The sequence below is a fragment of the Rhinolophus sinicus genome, chromosome 13, assembly GCF_057876585.1.
Source record: "Rhinolophus sinicus isolate RSI-liver-muscle chromosome 13, RSI-T2T, whole genome shotgun sequence".
Taxonomy (NCBI): domain Eukaryota; kingdom Metazoa; phylum Chordata; class Mammalia; order Chiroptera; family Rhinolophidae; genus Rhinolophus; species Rhinolophus sinicus.
In genome coordinates, this window is record NC_142513.1 from 62,036,777 (window position 1) to 62,054,894 (window position 18,118).

The 18,118-nt window shown below is 47.9% G+C and overlaps 1 protein-coding gene and 1 long non-coding RNA gene across 7 annotated transcripts in view; one reads left to right on the top strand and one right to left on the bottom strand.

Moving 5' to 3' along the window:
• IL16 (interleukin 16) overlaps nucleotides 1-18,118 on the top strand; it is an 88,132-nt gene that overhangs the window by 42,525 nt on the left and 27,489 nt on the right. For all 6 annotated transcript variants that reach the window (XM_019743499.3, XM_019743500.3, XM_019743503.3 and 3 more), the window contains 2 exons: nucleotides 14,009-14,117; nucleotides 16,647-16,777. In XM_019743499.3, coding sequence (XP_019599058.3) covers nucleotides 14,009-14,117; nucleotides 16,647-16,777 — 240 coding nt within the window. The remainder of the gene's footprint in view (nucleotides 1-14,008; nucleotides 14,118-16,646; nucleotides 16,778-18,118) is intronic.
• LOC141568205 (uncharacterized) lies at nucleotides 7,660-16,674 on the bottom strand. Its single transcript, XR_012491250.2, has 2 exons — nucleotides 15,992-16,674; nucleotides 7,660-12,135 (listed from the first exon to the last, which is right to left on the bottom strand). It is a non-coding gene; the product is annotated as an uncharacterized LOC141568205 (long non-coding RNA).

The window sequence follows — 18,118 nt, forward strand, 5'->3', positions numbered from 1 at the left end:
ATCTCATTCTTCTTTATGGCCGAGTAATATTCCATTGTATAAATGTGCTTATTCTTTATCCATCCATCCATCAGTGGGCATGTAGGTGGCTTCCATATCCTGGCTATTACTGGTAATGCTGCAGTGAACCCAGGCATGCACGTATCTTTTTGAATTAGTGTTTTGGATTTCTTCAGATAAATACCCAGGAGTGGACTTGCTGGGTCATATAGTTCCATTTTTAATTTTTTGAGGAATCTCCATACTGTTTTCCACAGTGGCTGCACCAATCTGCAATCCCACCAACAGTGCATGAGGGTTCCCTTTTCTCCACATCCTCGCCAGCACTTGTTGTTTGTTGATTTATTGATGAGCCATTCTGACAGGTGTGAGGTGGTATCTGTGGTTTTAATTTGCATTTCTCTGATGAACTGTGACATTGAGCATCTTTTCATATGTCTGTTGGCCGTCTGTATGTCCTCTCTGGAGATATGTCTATTCCGGTCCTCAGCTCATTTTTAAATCAGATTGTTGTTTTGTTGGTGTTAAATTGTATGATATCCTTACATATTTTGGATATTAACCCCTTATCAGATGTATCATTGGTGAATACCTTCTCCCCATTCAGTAGGTTGTCTTCTCGTTTTGTACGTGGTTTTTTTCACTGTGTAAAACCTTTTTAGTTTGATGTAGTCCCATTTGTTTATTTTTGCTGTTTCCCTTGCTGGAGGAGACATATCCAAAAAAATACTGTTAAGAACAATGTCAGGGAGTTTACTGCGTATGTTTTCTTCTAGGAGTTTTATGGTTTCAGGTCTTACATTTAAGCCTTTAACCCATTTTGAGTTTATTCTTGTATGTTGTGTAAGTTTCATCTTTTTCAGTGTATCTGTCCAGTTTTCCCAACACCATCTATTGAAGAGACTGTCTTTACCCCAGTGTATGTTCTTGCCCCCTTTGTCGTAGATTGGTTGACCATATAGGTGTGGGTTTATTTCTGGGCCCTCTGTTCTGTTCCATTGATCTGTCTGTTTTTCTGCCAGTACCATGCTGTTTTGATGACTATAGGCCTGTAGTATAGTTTGATATCAGGTAGCGTGATACCTCCAGCTTTGTTCCTCTTTCTCAAGATTGCTGTGGCTATTTGGGGTCTTTGTGGTTTTGTATAAATTTTAGAATTATTTGTCATAGTTTTGTGAAAAATGTCATTGGTATTTTGATACAGATTGCTTTGAATCTGTAGATTGCTTTGGGTGGTGTGGACATTTTAGCCATGTTAATTCTTCCTATCCCTGAGCTGTCATTTATTTGTATCTTATTCAGTATCTCAGTTTTCTGAGCCCAGGTCTTTTACCTCCTGGGTTAAATTTATTCCTAGGCATTTTATTCTTTTTGATGCAGTTGTAAATGGGATTATTTTCTCAAATTCTCTTTCTTATAGTTAATTATTGGTGTATTAAAGGTGCAGCCATTTCCTGAATATTAATTTTGTATCCTGCTACTTTGCTGAATTCATTTGTTCTAATGGCTTTTTGGTGGATTCTTTAGGATTTTCTCTGTATAGTATTATGTCATTTGCCAATCATTCCAGTTTTCCTTCTTCCTTTCCAGTTTAGATGCGCTTTATGTGTTTTCCTTGTCTGACTGCTGTGGCCAGGGCTCCCAGGACTCTGATTAAAAGTGGTGAAAGTGAACATCCGTCTCACTCCTCATCCGAAGGAGAACACGTTCAGCTTCTCCCCGTTGAGAATGATGTTCGCTGTGGGTTTGTCGTTTATTGTCCTGAAGTGTGTTCCTTCTAGCCCCACCTTTGTTGAGAGTTTTTATCATTAGTGGTTGTTGGATTTTGTCAAATGCTTTTTCTGCATCTTTGACATGATCGTATGATTTTTATCCTTCATTGTGTTAAACTTGATATGTGGGTGCTGAACCACTGGATATTGGTGTGTGATCTTTTGAATAGATTGCTGAATTTGTTTTGCTAATATTTTTGTTGAGGATTTTTGCATCTGTGTTCATCAGGGATATTGGACTATCATTTTCTCTTTTTTTTTGTAACGTCTCTGTCTGGTTTTAGAATCAGGGTAATGCTGGCCCTGTAAAACGAGCTTGGGGGTCTTCCCTCCTCTTCAATTTTTTGGAAGAGCTTGAGAAGTATAGGTGTTCATTCTCCTTTGAATGTTTGGTGAAATTCACCTGTGAAGCCGTCTAGTCCAGGACTTTCGTTTGTTGGGAGTTTTTTAATTACTGATTGAATTTCATTAGTAGATATTGGTCTGTTCATTTTGGACGCTGCTGTTTGAATAATCATAGCTGTAGTTTTTCCTTCCAATTTTTAACTCCCCCGCCCCCAACCCTGCCCACCTTCATTTCCTGCCTCGGCCGTCCGGTGCAGCGCTGGACAGAGGCAGGTATTGTAGGGAATTCCTGTCTCATTTCTGATACCCAGGAAAGTTGCATTATTTTGCAAATAAGTATAATGTTTGGTGTAGCCTTTTTTTGTAAATACCCTTTATGGGTTTGAGGGAGTTTCCCTCTGTTTATAGTTGGAAAATAAGTTTTATTTTTTCCCTCGTGAATTGTTGAGTTTTATGAAATGTTGAATTTCTGCAGTGACTGAGTTAATCACATGGACTTCTCTGCTTGGTTCTTGGGAATGTGGTGAATTGCACTGAGTGACTTTTTTGAATGTTAACACAACCTTGCATTCCTGGGATGGACTCAACTCGGTTGTGACATAGAATCCTTTTAATATAACTGTGGACTTGATACGTTAATCTTTGGTGTATGAATTTTGCCATTTGTGTTTGTGAGAGAGACTAACCTAAAATGTTCCTTTCTTGTAAGGTCCTTGTCTGGTTTTCATATTGTGGGTGTGTTGGCCTCATGAAATGAGTTAGGAAATATTTCCTCTTTCCATCCTCTGAAGTAGTTTGACTATACTTTGTTCAGTGGTTGGAAGAATTCACCTGTGAGCCATCTGGACCTGGAGATTTCTTTGTGCAAAAGTTTTAAGTTACCATTGAATCTATTTAATAGATACAGGAATATTCAGATTTTGTACTCCCATATCAGTTTTGGTAAGATGCATTTTTATTTTAGAAGTTTTTTTACCTGAATTTCTGAAATTATTAGCATAAAGTTCATGAAATCTTAGTACATCTTACTTGAAAATTTTACTGAGATTTGATGTAAATTTACACGAGGTTGTAAAAAATGTTACAGAGAGAATCGGTTTCCCCCAAAGATAACATTTTGCAAAACTATATGTAGTCCAGTCTCACAAGCAGCCTATTGACATTAATACGACCCACTCATCTGATTCAGATTTCCCCAGTTACGTGTGTGTGTGAGTGAGAGTGTGTGTGAGTGTGAGTGTGTGAGTGTGTGTGAGTGTGAGTGTGTGTGTGAGTGTGTGTGTGTGACTTTTAAGACTTTGGTAGGAACTCTAGTGATGCCCACTTTTCATTCCTGATACTGATACTTTGTCTTCTCCCTTTTTAAAAGAATCTATCATTCCAGGGAGCTACTCATGTTATGTCTTCTCAGGGAACTATCTTTTGATGTTTTTGAATTTTCTCTGTCCTATGTTTTCTATTTATTTAATCTTAGCTCTTTAGTATTTTTCTTCTACATTTTTAGGTCTAACTTCTTGTCCTTTTTTGTAGTTTTTTTCAGAGATGGAAACTTGTATAGTCGATTTTCAGTTTTTTTGTCATTTAAGGCTATAAATTTCCCTCTAAGTTCAGTAGCTCCACCTACAAGTTTTGATACATTTTCACTGTTTTCGCCAGCTAGCTGTACAGATAGATATGGATGTACATTTTTTTCCATTGTGATTTCTTGTGTGACTCATGGTTTATTTAGAAATGTATTGTTTAATTCCAGGCAGATGAGGACTTTCTAGGTTCTCTGTGTTTGTCTCTGTCTTTCTTTACTAAGTCCTACATTGATTTTCCTGTGCCCAGATAAGAGAACATATTGTCAATGATTTTCATCAATGGGAATTTGTTGAGGATACATACACATATATGTGTATATCTGGGGCGCCAATAAAATGTATACACATTTTAAGAGATGTTATCTATGCTCCAGCAGTAGTTCGCTGTGATCAGAAGTGTCTGGACGCTGATGGGAACCACTCTGAGCACCTCTTGCAATTGCAGAAGTCAAACGTGACTTGTATTCATCCTTTGTTATCGGTATATATTGAGTATTACAATTTTAATACAGTTTTTTTCCTTTCTTAAAATGTGTATACATTTTTTTGGCACCGTCTGTGTGTGTGTGTGTGTGTGTGTGTGTGTGTGTTGCTGTTGGATGCAGTGTCTGTATCGTCACATACGTCTATTAGGTCAGGTCTGATAATCAGGTGTTACATTATCTTGTTCCTCTGTCTCCCAATGTTTACCTTTTGATAGTGGGTAACGACACAAGTAGCACGTAATGACATTTCAGATGTGTTCAGCCGATAGCTCTCGCCTTATTATTGGTTTGTAGTTGTCCCAGAAGTTTTACACTTGGTTTTCTCTCTACTCTTCCTCTTTTGGAGGAAGATATTTTTCACTATTTTATCTTCTCTTTGGTTAGCTTGTTAGTCAGACATTTATACTCTTAATCATTAAAATATGTACTATGTGCTTGTAATGGATCGGCGTCTCACATAAATCAGTCCTTCTGTCGGTTCCCAGGCAGCACTAACACCTAGAACACACAACTGTCTGCACCTGCCGGGTTTAACATTGTCCTGCCTTTCGGTTCTACTTGGATTTAAAACTGAAGAACAGACTGTGATCAGTGTCCACGCACATTGAGTCACATGATCACGCTTCCCACGGACCTTCCTTCTTTCCTGCCTGTCACCCAGGTCACCTTCCTCCTGCCTGAAGCAGCCCCGACTCCAAATGGGGAGGGGCCAAGGGGAGGAATAGGGACGGGCACAAATGCAGGGCCACATGCCACCTGTCTGAATAGTCAAAAGTTATAAATCAAGGCCAAACAGGTTTAAAGCTGTGCTTTATCCCTCACCTTGACGACTGTACCTTCATGTGGACTTGGACAGTCAAGTTCAGACAAGTTGTGTTCCCGCAGTGGATGTGGTGGTGCCCTGAGAACCGCTCCTGCTCTCGTCCTGCCTGGTCCCCTTCCCCCTGCGGCTCCCGGTGCTCCCCCGCACCTCCAGCGGCCTGACATGCAAGCGTGTGGACACCTGAAGTTCTCGAGCACCGCCCCACACCCAGAAAACAGTCCGGGGCTGCGCACCAGTGGTACGGCAGACCCAGGCGGCAGATGGGGCGGGGGCACAAGCTCTGTGCTGCATCTCAGGCCCCCCATCATTTGTCTCTCAGTTTCCATGTAGGGAAGTGTTAGCAGAGCACAGGACGGGCCTAAAGCCCTGTGTTTGCCGCCTGTGGAGGTGGCACTCCGTACGCCACTGGATGAGACTGGCGGCAGCTACCTAGGAATGGCTCTGACTACGTGAGGAAAGAGCGGCTGCTCCCAAGAGCACGGAGCCTGCTGACACAGCCTGAGCTTGACTGGTTTCCTGAGCCGGACGTGGCTTTGCGCTGGACATGGCTTTGGGCTTTCCCACGGGCTGGGGGCTGGAGTCACTGGACTCGGGGAGGAGGGTGGCAGCAGATGAGCCCAGACGCGTGGGCGGGCCTCCCTCTGGGGCTGCCCTCCTGAAAGGACGCACAATGCTTTGATCCGTGTGGGAATGGCCTCGGTGTGGAAACGCCGGCTTTTCTTGCACAAATTCAAAATACTGGTTAGGCCACGTTACTACTCCTACAGCGTGACTCAGGCTGTGACAAGGTCAGACCAGGCGCCTGCGCTGCGGGTGGGGACAGGGCGGCTGAGGCCCCAGCAGCAAACGAGCTCAGCCCTCGTGCTGCTGCCTTGGAGCAGCTCCGCCTGTGGCTTTGAGGCCCAGGCTTCCTTGGCAGCTGGGAAACCCAATCCTTTGGCCACTTGTCTCTTCCTGCCACAGGAGAACAGCCCCTGGGAGGGAAGCTCAGGGCTCCAGGCCTCCCAGGCAGCCAGCTGCACCCCCTGTGTGTGTAGGAGGGGAGAGGGGCAGGCCGGAGCAGCGGCTGACTGCCCCGGCCTCCACAGATTCCTAGTTGCTGCTTCCATCACCGGGACGTTTGGAGCTGTGTGCCTGCGAGCTGCTCTTTTGAAGCTCATTGGTTCTGGCAGGACACCATTTGGTTGGTGGAAAGACACAGGAGAACAAGAGAAATGGGGCGTTTAGCTTTCAGAGCTTTTGCGGTGCTGTTTGGTCGCCCTGTTCTCTGGCACTGTGGGGGCGGGTGGGGCTGGCCTGGTATCACTGGGTGGCCATCTGCTGCTGCGGTGCGGATGGGCAGAAGCCGCGGGCCCGGGTGTCTTGCCATGAGGTGTGGGGGGGATGGAACATGAAGCGCTCAGCAGGGCCACCACCTGCCCTGCCTACGTACAGAGGGGCCGGGCAGCCTGGGCTTGGCTGCCCCTGCCCGAAGCCCGGCGGGGGGGCTGGGGCGGGGGCGGGGCTCCCTCCAGGTCTTTGCTGGTCTTGCCCCTCCGCTGGTGTTTGGCCAGGCCAAGGGCATGTTTTACGGTTTCATCCTGTCCTTGCCTGCAGGTAGTTCTGGGTGGCAGGCTCTGCAGCGCCTCCTGGGGCATCTCGTCCATAAAAAGAAACAGGGACTCACCCTTTGTGAATCAAGTCCTGAGGCTCCTGGGCATCAGCCGTGTCCTCTGGGCCTCTCACCCCTCTGTGGCTGTCTGTTGAGTCATTTCCCGGGCATCTAGTTGTGTTCTAGCCGGGAGGAGGACCGTGGGTTCTGGAACTGGAGGTCTCAGCTCCACTTACCTTCAAACGTGATGAAAATGCGTCCCGTGGGGCTCGCTCTCCAGTGGACTCGCCTCTGCCGCTCAGCAGCGTGTTCTGCACAGTGGCTCGTGCTGTGGGGTTTGGCTGGAGGTCACTGCTTCTCACCGTGTTGTGATTCACTGTTCTGTGAACACACAGTCTATGGACCCATTCTCCTGTCAGTGCACAGTTGGAATAATCGCCTTTCTCCTTTCGAGGCTGTGCTGCCAGAGACTCGCTCATTCGTGCCTCCTTGCACATCTGCAAGTGTGAGGAGCGTGCGCAGCTGGTGTGGGTGTCGCGGACGCGGCCGTGCAGGGCCCTGTCCCTCGGCAGGGGTAATGTTCTTGCGTGCTGTTCATTCCTGCTAGTGTCAGGATTTTAACCTTTTTCCAGTCTGGGGCCTTGTAAATTGTTTCTCATGTGAAGTGCGGTTTGCATTTCCCTGATTACTAGTAAGGTCACACATCCGTCCGTATGTTTATGGAACTTGCAAATGTCCTCTTCTGTAACGTGCCCCAACTTTTTCTGTTGCTCTTCCGGGTTATGGGTTTTCCCATCTTCTCCCAGCTTTGAGTGTGTCGTCTTCCTCTTTTCACTGAGGAGTTTCTTCATGTTAATGTGGAATTTAGCGACCAAGTCCTTTCGAGGTTGTGCTTTTCGCATGCTATTTAGAAGTTTGTATCCTTTCTTAAACATTTCCTAGTCTGTTGTCTATTCTCTGCTATTGTCTCCTGAACTTAGAGTTTTGCCTTCCGTGTTGTAATGACGAGCAGGGAGAAGAGAAAGGGGAGGGATACATTAATTACAGTGGGGCTAATTGATTTATTTAGCAATAGCTGATCAATTTATTTCGTAATATGTAATAGCAAAAGACCAGGGCACTTAAAAGAATGTGCTAATGACAGAAAGTAAAGGTGGTTAAGACTGAACCATATACATGATGATAATGTCATGTCAAAGGAGTGCACATACATGTAAGTTTAAGAGATCCCAACATATGTTTGCTATTGATCAAAAATCCCTGGGCTAAAGACACAAATAGCCTCAGTGAGGAGTGTCCAAAAGCAGTAATAAGCTCTACAGGATAGTAACTATTACAGTAGATGCCCAAAGCTCGCCTAACTGTAGGAACAACAACAGTGGAAAGGGCAGGAATCAAAACCTTGCCAGGTCTGCAGCTGAGGGAAACTCAGGCGTCTCCCACTGCTGCTTGTATTTCCCAAGGCTGCTGCTGCTGTCGCCGTTGCTGTTGCTAGAAGTTAGGGCGTCTCCTGATGCCACAAGTTGCAAGCTGCGTACAAGTTTCTAAAATGCTAATCAGTTCTCAAGAAGGCTAACCGTGGGCAACAGCACTGGAGAGGTCGGGAACCAGCCAGCCCTCACCAGGTCCACTGCTGGCAGTCGGGGCATCTCCTGGTGGTGTAAGCTGCATGTTGCTGGAAGTTTCCAAAATGGCAGAATGATGAAGAATCACTAATAACAAAAGATGAACTCTTTCACTGCCATGTGAGGTCTGTCATATATTTTCTCAGATGTACCCCAGAGCCAAGCTCCTTGTTCCTGCCTCCCCCTCCGGGAATGGCCAGTTCTGGGAGGGTCCGGCAGTTACTGTGAAAAAAATATTGCTTATCAGGCTGAAGGGCTAATTCATCCGGACAAGTAACATCTCCTGTTCCTGCCTGGGACCATGGGTCCAAGGCCTTCCAAAGCCTGGCAACGTGCCTGTCACGTCGTCCTGATACAACTTAGCTACTTCTTCACTCCATCTGCTGACGCGGGCGAAACAGACAGAAAACAGCATCTCAGGGAAAATTCTTTTAACCCTAAGCTAACCGGTACCTGACGTGCAGTCTCTCACGGGAGGGAACCCCACATGCAGTGTCTCATGTGGGGGAACGAAGGAACAAAGACTAACAGACAAACGCTCACATCAGCCAATGAAGGCAAATTCTCCTCAACACCTTCCCCACACATACTTATGTTTTACACTCCACCTGCAGAAATGACAGGGCACACTGCCGTTTTTCCACACGGTTTGCCAGTTGTCCCAGCTCCTTCTATGGAAGTGTCCACAGACATACAGGGTTAGGTTCTGTCACAAGTCGAGTTTCCTCGTGTTCACATGAGGCTGTTTCTAGGTTCTGTATTGTTTTATTGGTCAATTTCTAATCCTTATGCCCAAACTCTACTTTTTAATCATTATATTTTAAAATCAGTCTTGTTCTGTTGTATGGAAGTTTCTCCCTCTTTTTGCATTATTTGGGTATGTTTCTTTATTTCAGGCCCTGTGCTGCTTGATAAACATTTAAGTATCATTTTGCGATGTTCTGAAACACATTTGAGATTTTGTCAGTACGGCACTGAACACATAGATGGATTCAGGGGGGTTGACATCCTTACAAGATTCAGTCTCCCGTTTTCACAAACGTGATGCCATTGATTGTCCACGCGTTAATGCCTCTTTCAGTAAGATGTGTGTCTTCAGAAAGGACTTACACATCTTTCGTTAGATTAGTTCCTAGACATTCTTTATGTCCTGATACAATTGTAAACGTTACCTTTTTAATAATTCTATTTTCTAGCTGCTATTTTCCGGTGTATGGAAGTGCAATTAAAAAAAATTTTTTTAAGTTCTGTATTTTAAGATTATTGTAGATTCATGTGCAGTTGTAAGAAAATGATTCAGCGGTCCGTATACCTTAGTTTCCCCGTTGGTAGCATCTTGCAAAACTATAGTGTAATGTTAGCTCAGTCAGGTTATTGGTTTGATACAGTCAAGACACAGACTTTCCATCACCACAAAGACTCCTTTTATAGCCACACTCGCTTCCCTCCCACCCCCACCTGATAAATGTAGAGACGGCACCCAGGTTGATGGGGCATCCTGCCCACAGAACCGCTGCCTGCAGCCCTGTCTCTGATGAGAACAGGACAAATGTACGTGGAGATGACTTGGCCAGCACCCGGCCTCGGTGACAAATCCTCAGCTTCGGGCAGGAACAGGTGTGTGTGATGGCGAGGGTGCCGGGGGAGGGCACGTACAGCTGCCCCTTTGACGAGAAACCCAGGACATCCTGGCCTGAAAGTGACCAGGCTCCCGGGAGCCAAGGAAGATACTTCGTGTATGTGAGCGGTCGTCTGCTGCCATGTGGTTACAGCAGAGGGGACAGTAGGCCCCGTTAGCTCTTTACACATAAACAGCAGTGCCATTGGAAAGCGTGGTGCTGCCGGTGGTGACAGAGGCTGTTCAGTCAACCCCTCCGCTTACAGAGGAGGAAACAGAGCTCAGATGATTCAGTGACAAGTCCAGGGTCACGAGAGAGTTAATGCTGCTGGTCCCGTGATCCTCTACGCACCCTGGCCTCTGTGCGATTCTGGTGAGGAAACCGTGAAGCTCAGGGTTGTGCGGATGACGAGAGTGAACGATGCCGTGAGGACCCTTGTTGGTGTCCAGAACTAGAAGGTCCGCGGAACATGCGCACTGCTTCCGTTCCGGGAGCTTTGGGGGCCCCACGGAGTTGGGTTTTCACATGACAGATAGAAAGTTGCTGCTTAGGTCTCGTCTTTGGTTCACGGCAGTCCGTGTCCTTCTCTGGGGGCGCCGTCTGGTGAGCCAGCAGTTTTCTGCAGCTGTTGGGGAGACAGACCGTTGCCTGGTTACACGCAGGTTAGGGGAGCCTGCAGCTGCTTCAGGGAGGGGACCAACCCCGTCACTTGTGTCTGAGACCTAGATCTGCGGAGGAGGACGCAACTGTGCTGCCTCGTGCATGCAGGAGAGGCTCCGTGACGTCCGTTCCCTCCATGCGCGGGGAGTAGCTGCTCCTGGTGCCACGACAGGGAGGCTGAGCCCCTGCGGTGCAGAGAACCGATGGGCGGGTGCTGGTCTGGCTGGTTGTGGATGGTTCTGCCACAGCCCCCTGTGAAACCCCCAAAGGAGAAGTCCCTCTTCTGAATGGGACATTAACCGTTGCTACCATGTTTCCCCGAAAATAAGACCTAACCGGAAAATAAGCCCTAGCGTGATTTTTCAGGATGACATCCCCTGAACGTAAGCCCTAATGTGTCTTTTGGAGCAAAAATTAATAGAAGACCCGGTCTTATTTTCGGGGAAACACGGTAGGTAATCTGGACCAGAACCCTCTACTTTCTGTGATGCCTCCGTCATCAGTTGGCTTCACTTGCCAAGCAGTTTCTAAATCATGTTTTGGACAGGGAGCTTTATAGAGAGTGTTAAAAGAAAGAAATGTAACAATAAAACACATTATGTGTCATGCCTACTAGTGTGACAATTGCAATACATGTAAAATTAATCTTTTGTTTCTGGTCTGATTGTAAAAGTAATGCATGCTCATTGTAGAAAACATGGAAAACGCAGAAAAGTTGTAAAGAAAGAAAAGGCGTCTCCACAATCCCACAATCCCATCAGCAAACACTCTGCCCGTCTCTCTCGTCTGCTGCCTCATCCTCAGTACTCGGAACAGTGCCCAGCACATAGTCAGAGCTTCATAAGCGTTCGCGGAGTGAATGACCGTTACTGCTCTGGTGTGCTTGTTTCCAGCCCCTTTTCTGCCTATTTTGCATGAGTACAGTCAGACTCTACTCATAGAATATTGTTGTGGGGTTTTTGTTGTTGTTGTTTTTTTTGTTTTTTTTTTAACTTACCATCATAATACAGGTTATGTCCATATGACAAAAACTCTTTATAAATATTGTTTTTAAGGATTCTTAGCCTTCCATGATTTGTGCATACTGCTTTTACTTATTTTTATCTTACTAGAAATTTGGGTGGGAAATACACATTTCAAAGGTCCTTTGCACATAAGGCTCCACTTTGCACAAGCAGACAAACTGGCTGTTTTCCTGGGCTTCTGTGTGTCCGGTGAACCCGAGAGAGCTACTGAAATCACATTTTCTTCATTGTCTCACTGGAGAATGTGAAGAAATGTAACGCAGAGGGAAGTCAGTATTGGAATCAGGACACGACCTCAGGCTGTTGCAGTGAAGAAATGCCCTTTGAATGTTAGATTGTGTAAAGCAGTTAATTCCAAGAGTCAGTCATCGTGTTACGTTCTGGAAACGGAGAGGCTCAGGATTCACCTGAACTAACCTCCTGCATAGTAATCCCGGTTCCCTCTCCTCTCTGGTTAGAGATGATTCCGTTCAGGTTAGCGTGGCACCATCTGCCGCCGAGAGGGAAAGTGAGTGCCCAGGACGATGGGTTTTCTGATTGTCAACACTGTCGTGTCTGAGAAACAAGGGCGCTGAGACGGGTGTCTGGCAGGATCCCCTGTGTCACACTGGATAAAGTTTTAAAAAGAAAGCAGGCTGTGAGTGCCTTTCTGGCTCCAGAGTACATTTTAGCAACTCCCCCACCTCTTAGAAATTTCTATGAAAGTCAAAAAAAGTGTATACTAACAGGGAGAAAGGTATGTCAGAACGGGAAGCGATGGAAAGGGGCCACGCTCACACTGGAACCCTTGAGAGCTTGCTGTGTGACAGTGCAGGTGGGACTGGGCTCATTAACCGGCCGTTGAGCACGCCAGAGGGGAAAGCCTGGGAAGTGAGTGGGATAGGTGCCTGCAGACCCCCCCAGCTCACGCAGGGGCTGAGGGAGGCTGTGTTACAGGGCACACAGTGAGGCGACAACAGGAGGTGCTCTGTGCACCCTGGGAAATGCAGCAGATGCTGGAAGCCCCCATGCACTTGGCACATGAGATCAGCCGGCATTCCAAGGCCCGTCGAATAAAGGCAGGCATGTAAGTCAGAGAAGGGTGGCAGGTGCCCCTCCCAAACCTCTGCCCTGGAACCCTGAGTCCCAGGTAGCGTTTGTGCCAACTCTAGTTTCCAGATTGAAAAACCAATACCCAAAGATTCTGTACTCAGTAGATCATACAAGTGTGACACACACACACACACACACTCAGACATGCAAATATTCAAAGAGCTTTCCATCTGTGTAGCTTTCCTGAGAGGATACACACCCCTTCTCACTCTCTTTCCCCTCTCTCTCCCTTCTTTCTCCCTCCTCCCTCCCCTCTCCTCTCTCTCTCTCTCTCTCTCTCTCTCTCTCTCTCTCTCTCTCTCTCGGATTATGGTAGTGAGAAATGAAACCAACATAACTCAAAAATTAATCGTTGTGGTTAATACTTAGGAAAGCAATATAAAAAACAGTTCTGGAAAAAGAAGTAATTAATATGATCATCTTCACAATCAACCTCTGTCTCTCTGTCTGTCGTCTGTCCTTCTGTCTGTCATCTGTCCCTCTGTCCCGAACATCCCACAGTGAGGACAGGGAAGAGAATGAAAATTGTCTCAAATTCTCATCTTGCCTGAGGAAAAGTCATATGTTGACTTTTTTATTATTACGCCCAATAGAGAAATGGGTCCAAGTGCGCTGTTTAATATGCTGCTGATAGGATAGGTGCAATGGGAGTGTTTCCTAATTTTTAGTATTAAAAAAAAAAAAAGCAAGACAAAGTTGATCAGTGTGGCATGGTAGAAAAAGAACATCATAACAATAATAAAATTTAACTTAGTATTGATTTTTTTTGTAGCATCCTAAATTAAATCCTCACAGAGAAATCGGCAATGTAATAAAGTCATAATAGTCTCAAGAATTCATGGATGGTTCAATATAAAGAAATCTATTTCTATAACTTGCATTCAGCGAGTGTTTCTAAGTGCCTGTTACGTGCCAGAACAATGGACCATCGTCGGTCTCCATTCGTATCCATCGTAACTCTTACCATTCTCTGTAATTATCTTTCACTTTTGTTTGTTGCTGGTTTACTGTTGGTCTTTTCATCACTAAAAGGCATTTCTCCAAAACCAGTGTCCTCGTCTGTGTGGTTCACAGCTATGTGCCTCATGCCTAATAAAGAGGCTGACACGTAATAGCTGACACAGTCATTCAACATTTATTGCATTAGTCCTTTACGCAGTATCTGTTCCTTCAGTCTTCTTTATTAAATGAATTAAGACGTCTGTGAATTAATGTTTGGCAGTACTTCTAACTCCCTGCCCTTGTCGATCCTGTAATTTAGTGCAGGAGGCAGACAAGTGTTTCCATGGTCAACGTCAACATCTCAGTTTTCTTTTCTGAGCATTTTTTTTCTTTTTTTTTTCTATTCTAACTAATCTTCTGAATAAAAGGCGGGACTTGTTTTGCAGGAAGCTGCTACAACTTCCTCTCGAGAAAACTCCAGAAAACTAGAAGCACAAAGCAGTAACTTCCTGCTTCCCAAAGCCTGTCACCAAAGGACACGCAGCAATTCAACCAGTAAGTGTCTCGTCACACCGTGTTCAGGATCAGGACTCAGCCATTGCTGAATGTCAGGATTATCAGTGCCGGGGGACGTCTGGGGGAGGGCGGGTGTCTGCGGGTCCAGTGGTGGCCCGCTGGCCTCAGTGAGAGTGCCCTTCACTGCGTGTGCGTCCCACCAGCCAGTGGTCTGTGCCTTTGCCTCCGCTCTGGTCTGAGGTCCGTTAGCCCCTCCTCAGCTGGACCTGACCTGTGTGTTGGGAGGACGTGACATGAGGATACAAGACAGGGCTCTACTTCTCTGTCAGGTGACATCCCTTCATCTCAGCAAGGCCACTCTCTCTCCTCCGCCTCTGTCACCTCGTCCATAATAGGATGGGAGCTGAGGCTGGAAGACGTCATGATCTGGGGCTGTGGCAGGTAGAATACAAGTTCAGGAAAATGGGAAGAATGCGGGAAAGCCTGAGGAAATCACCACCGCACCATACTTTCCGGAGCTGATTGTTTATTAATTTTTTTTTGCATGCAGATGTTCTCATCTTTACATACTCATCAAATCTATTGATTTTTTTTCTTTTCTAATGTTAAAGTTTCTTCCACTTCCAGAGAACTACTATTAAATATTCGGCTATATTTTCTTCTAGTTTTTAAATTATTTGGTTTTCTTCCCCAAAACTTACTAAATCTGTAATTTGTTTTTGGTGTTTGGTATGAAGCAAGAATGTAGATGGACTATTTTTTTCCCAAGTGGGTAGATGATTCCAGCATCACTTCCTGATAATCAGTTTCTGCCCATCCATTTAGTTTACTCTTTTTGTTTACTTCTTGCAAATGTATGCAGTTAGGTCTTGAAAGCAAATTTGGCAATCTTTTTAAAGACAGAAGCTAAAACTGCTGACATTAGTGTTATAAATAGCATTTGCTTTTAGTTATGTTATTTTATATTTCTATTTTTCTGGTTATTTGTCATTTGTTTTCTGCCTGTTGCTCTCTCTCTGTGTGTGCTTAAATTTTGCAGTGATTTTGAAGGTTTATTCAATTTTTATGTTCACTTCTGGTTTCCTTTAAGTTAATTATTGTCATTTAGGTTTAATTAATCAGTTAATATTTGAGACTGTGTTTTCCAAATTGTCCCCCTTATGAGCGATGGTGTTACTTATCTCTAGTCCCATTTCCATTTATTTTTGCGTTTCATAATTCAGCATAGCCTTAAATGATAAACTCATGCAACCATCACAATATGTAGTTTCCCTCTCAAACGTTACTTTGGCTTCTGCGTTGCATTTTATAGCCACATTTTCGGTGAACTCAGCGCTGTGTGTTTACCTGTTTCCACTTCCCCGATGAGATGACGGTTTTGATGGGTTTCCTTGCGCCGGGAGCTCGTCCACGAGTACTTTTCAGAAAGCACGGGAGAGGGCTGAGACCACTTGGAGAGCTCTTTCCTCCCGAGAGAGTTGGTCCCCTTCCTCCTCCCCCTTAGGGGTCTCACATCCTAGCGACGCTCTTCTCTCCTCTTTTCTCCGCCCACCCCGGCCAGCAGCTTCCTTTCTGCAGCCCGCAGACTAGCCTGGGTCTTTCCATGCTGAGAATGAACGCCCTGCCCCAACCTGCCTCCCCCGGAACTACCACCCGTCTCACGGCTTTGTGTCGGGCGATTCCCCACGAAAGCCTCGCCCACTCAGAGCTGAGGGACCCTCCCCGGGTCCCTGGAGCGGTGGGTCCAGGGCAGTGGCCGCCAGCCCCACACTGAGCACGGAGCTGGGGCTCGTCCGCGCCAGATCCAAACACGGCCCCAAACTCAGGGCGCACACTCTCTCATGAAGGTTACGTGCTATTTGTGACAGTAGTTTAGGTGTGTTGCACTAAATAGAATATGTTGCCAATCTTACCTGTTTCTTTTGACTGTTTAAACGTGGCTGCTAGAAACTTTGAAGTGACGCATGTGGCTTCCACTGTGTTTCCAAAGGGATGCGTGGCTCTAGCGCACAGGCGCCGAGGACTTTTCCAGCACCATGCGGCGGAGTCCCGGTTGGATGGATGGACGGAAGTGTGGGGTTCCCAGGAGAGGAGCTGACGGCCTTGCGTTTTCTTAGAGTCCGCTCTGCCTGCGGCTCCGGGGGGTGCGCAGCTGTACACGTCTGCGCGTGCGCGTCGGAGGCAGTCGCGTCCTTGCGGAGGCGGCGAGTTGCCATGGCAGGTCCCCCAGGCTCCCGCCCGCGCCTCCTGGGGCTCTGCCTGTCCCCGGCCCCTTTGTGCTGTCGTCCCTTATCTCCTCGGAGGGGACTGAACAGGCCCAGCCCGCAGGGACTGGAGTGGTCGCAGCGTGTGCTTTGCTGCCCGTCCGCTCTGGTTGAGGGGAACTGGGGAAGTGGACGCGAGGGTCCGGTCTGCAGCCCGCGGTGCCCAGAGCACCGCGGAGATGGGAGCGCCGCCGCCGCTTCCCGGGGCCCTGTCCCCACGTGCACCCCGCCCTGTGCGCTCTGGCCCCGGCGGGCCGCTGCCGAAAGCACCAGTGATGTCTCCCCGTTTTCTGCCCTGGTCTAGGTGTCAATCCCTACTGCACAGCGGAGAGAGACTTTCCGGGGACCCAGAAGTCTGACGGGCAGCCCTACTCCCTCTGCAGCAGCAGGAAGTCGCTCTCTCAGCAGCTGGACTGTCCTGCAGGGAAGGCTGCGGTGAGCACGAGGGGCGGGCTCTGGGGACGAGGGACCAAAGGGAGGGTCCGCCCTTAGCCGGGGCTGAAGAGGACTCCCCCCGAGCGGCCGGGCGAGGCCCCCCCGGCAGAGAACCCCCTTACGAACTGGCACTTGTCAGCGCCCCCGTGTGGCCCGGAACTCGACTGCTGCCACCGGTGAGCTGCGCCGCCGAGAACTAAGGCGGTTTGGGGGGCCTTTGTGTCATGTGCACAGTTACCCTAAGAGGCAGACGAGGGCTCTGGGGCTCGGAGTGCAGAATGCGCACGCTCGCGTGGCTGACCAGACAGCGCGGGGACTTGCCGTTGGATCCCAGGACTCCCAACCTGGGCTTGTAACCGCTGTGCTACGTGACCTGCTTTACGCGTGTTGCCTCTAGTTCTTAAAACAAGGTCAGAAAGGACGGCAGCACTAGCCCCACTTTGCAGGCAGGCTTGGCAAGGCCGCCTGAGTTCATACAGCTTAAAACCTAAGGGGCCAGAAATTGAACCATGCCCTTCCCACGGCGGGGCATCCGCTTGCAGGGGGGCGCCACACGGGAATGGCGCACAGCGGCCCCCACACATGTCGCTCCAGCCCGCCTGTGCCTCCCCTGTTGGTTCCTTTAGCCCCGCCCAATGCACAGGGCTCCCTGAGGTCCTCCTGCTGCCACTCACGGTTACACAGCGCCCTCTGGTGGCAGCGCCGTGCTCCGCGCGCGCTCTCCTCTCTGGAAACCCTTCCCCATCCTTCCAAGGCCTTCCTCACACACCTTGTGCTGGAAGCACTGCTGACGCCCCACTGCGCGAACCCAACATTCCCCACCCCCGTGCCCTCGCAAGGGCTCTGCACTGCTCCCCCAGCACCCGCTCACCCGATGTGTCCTGTGGTGTCGTTACCTGCGGCACGTCTCATCTCGCTAGCACGCTGGGAGCTCTGAGGTGGGCTGCATGGCCAGAGGCATGAAAACGCTCAAAGCCTCAGTCTAATGTGCACACCAGGCAGTCTGGCCCGAGGCAGCTTCCTGGGCACACGCCGTGTGTACGGGGCACAGGCTTCTGTGCCAGCACTTAACCACCTGTCTGCCCCAGAGTTCTGCTCTGAGCCTTCACATCTCCCGTTCCTGCCCGTTGCCCCCCACCCATACATACTTGGCACAAAGTGTCTTGAGTTCTGTTGAGGGCATTCCCCGCAGTTGGTTTCCCAAGCTGTGCTTGAGACTTTGGTGGTGGGACTCTTTGTCCCGGGACCGTGTGACCTGTTACCGTTCCTGGACCTGCTGCCTTGACAAGCCTTCCTGAGCCTGGGCTGCTGGTCAGCAGGGCCTTCGGGCTCAGCAAAGCT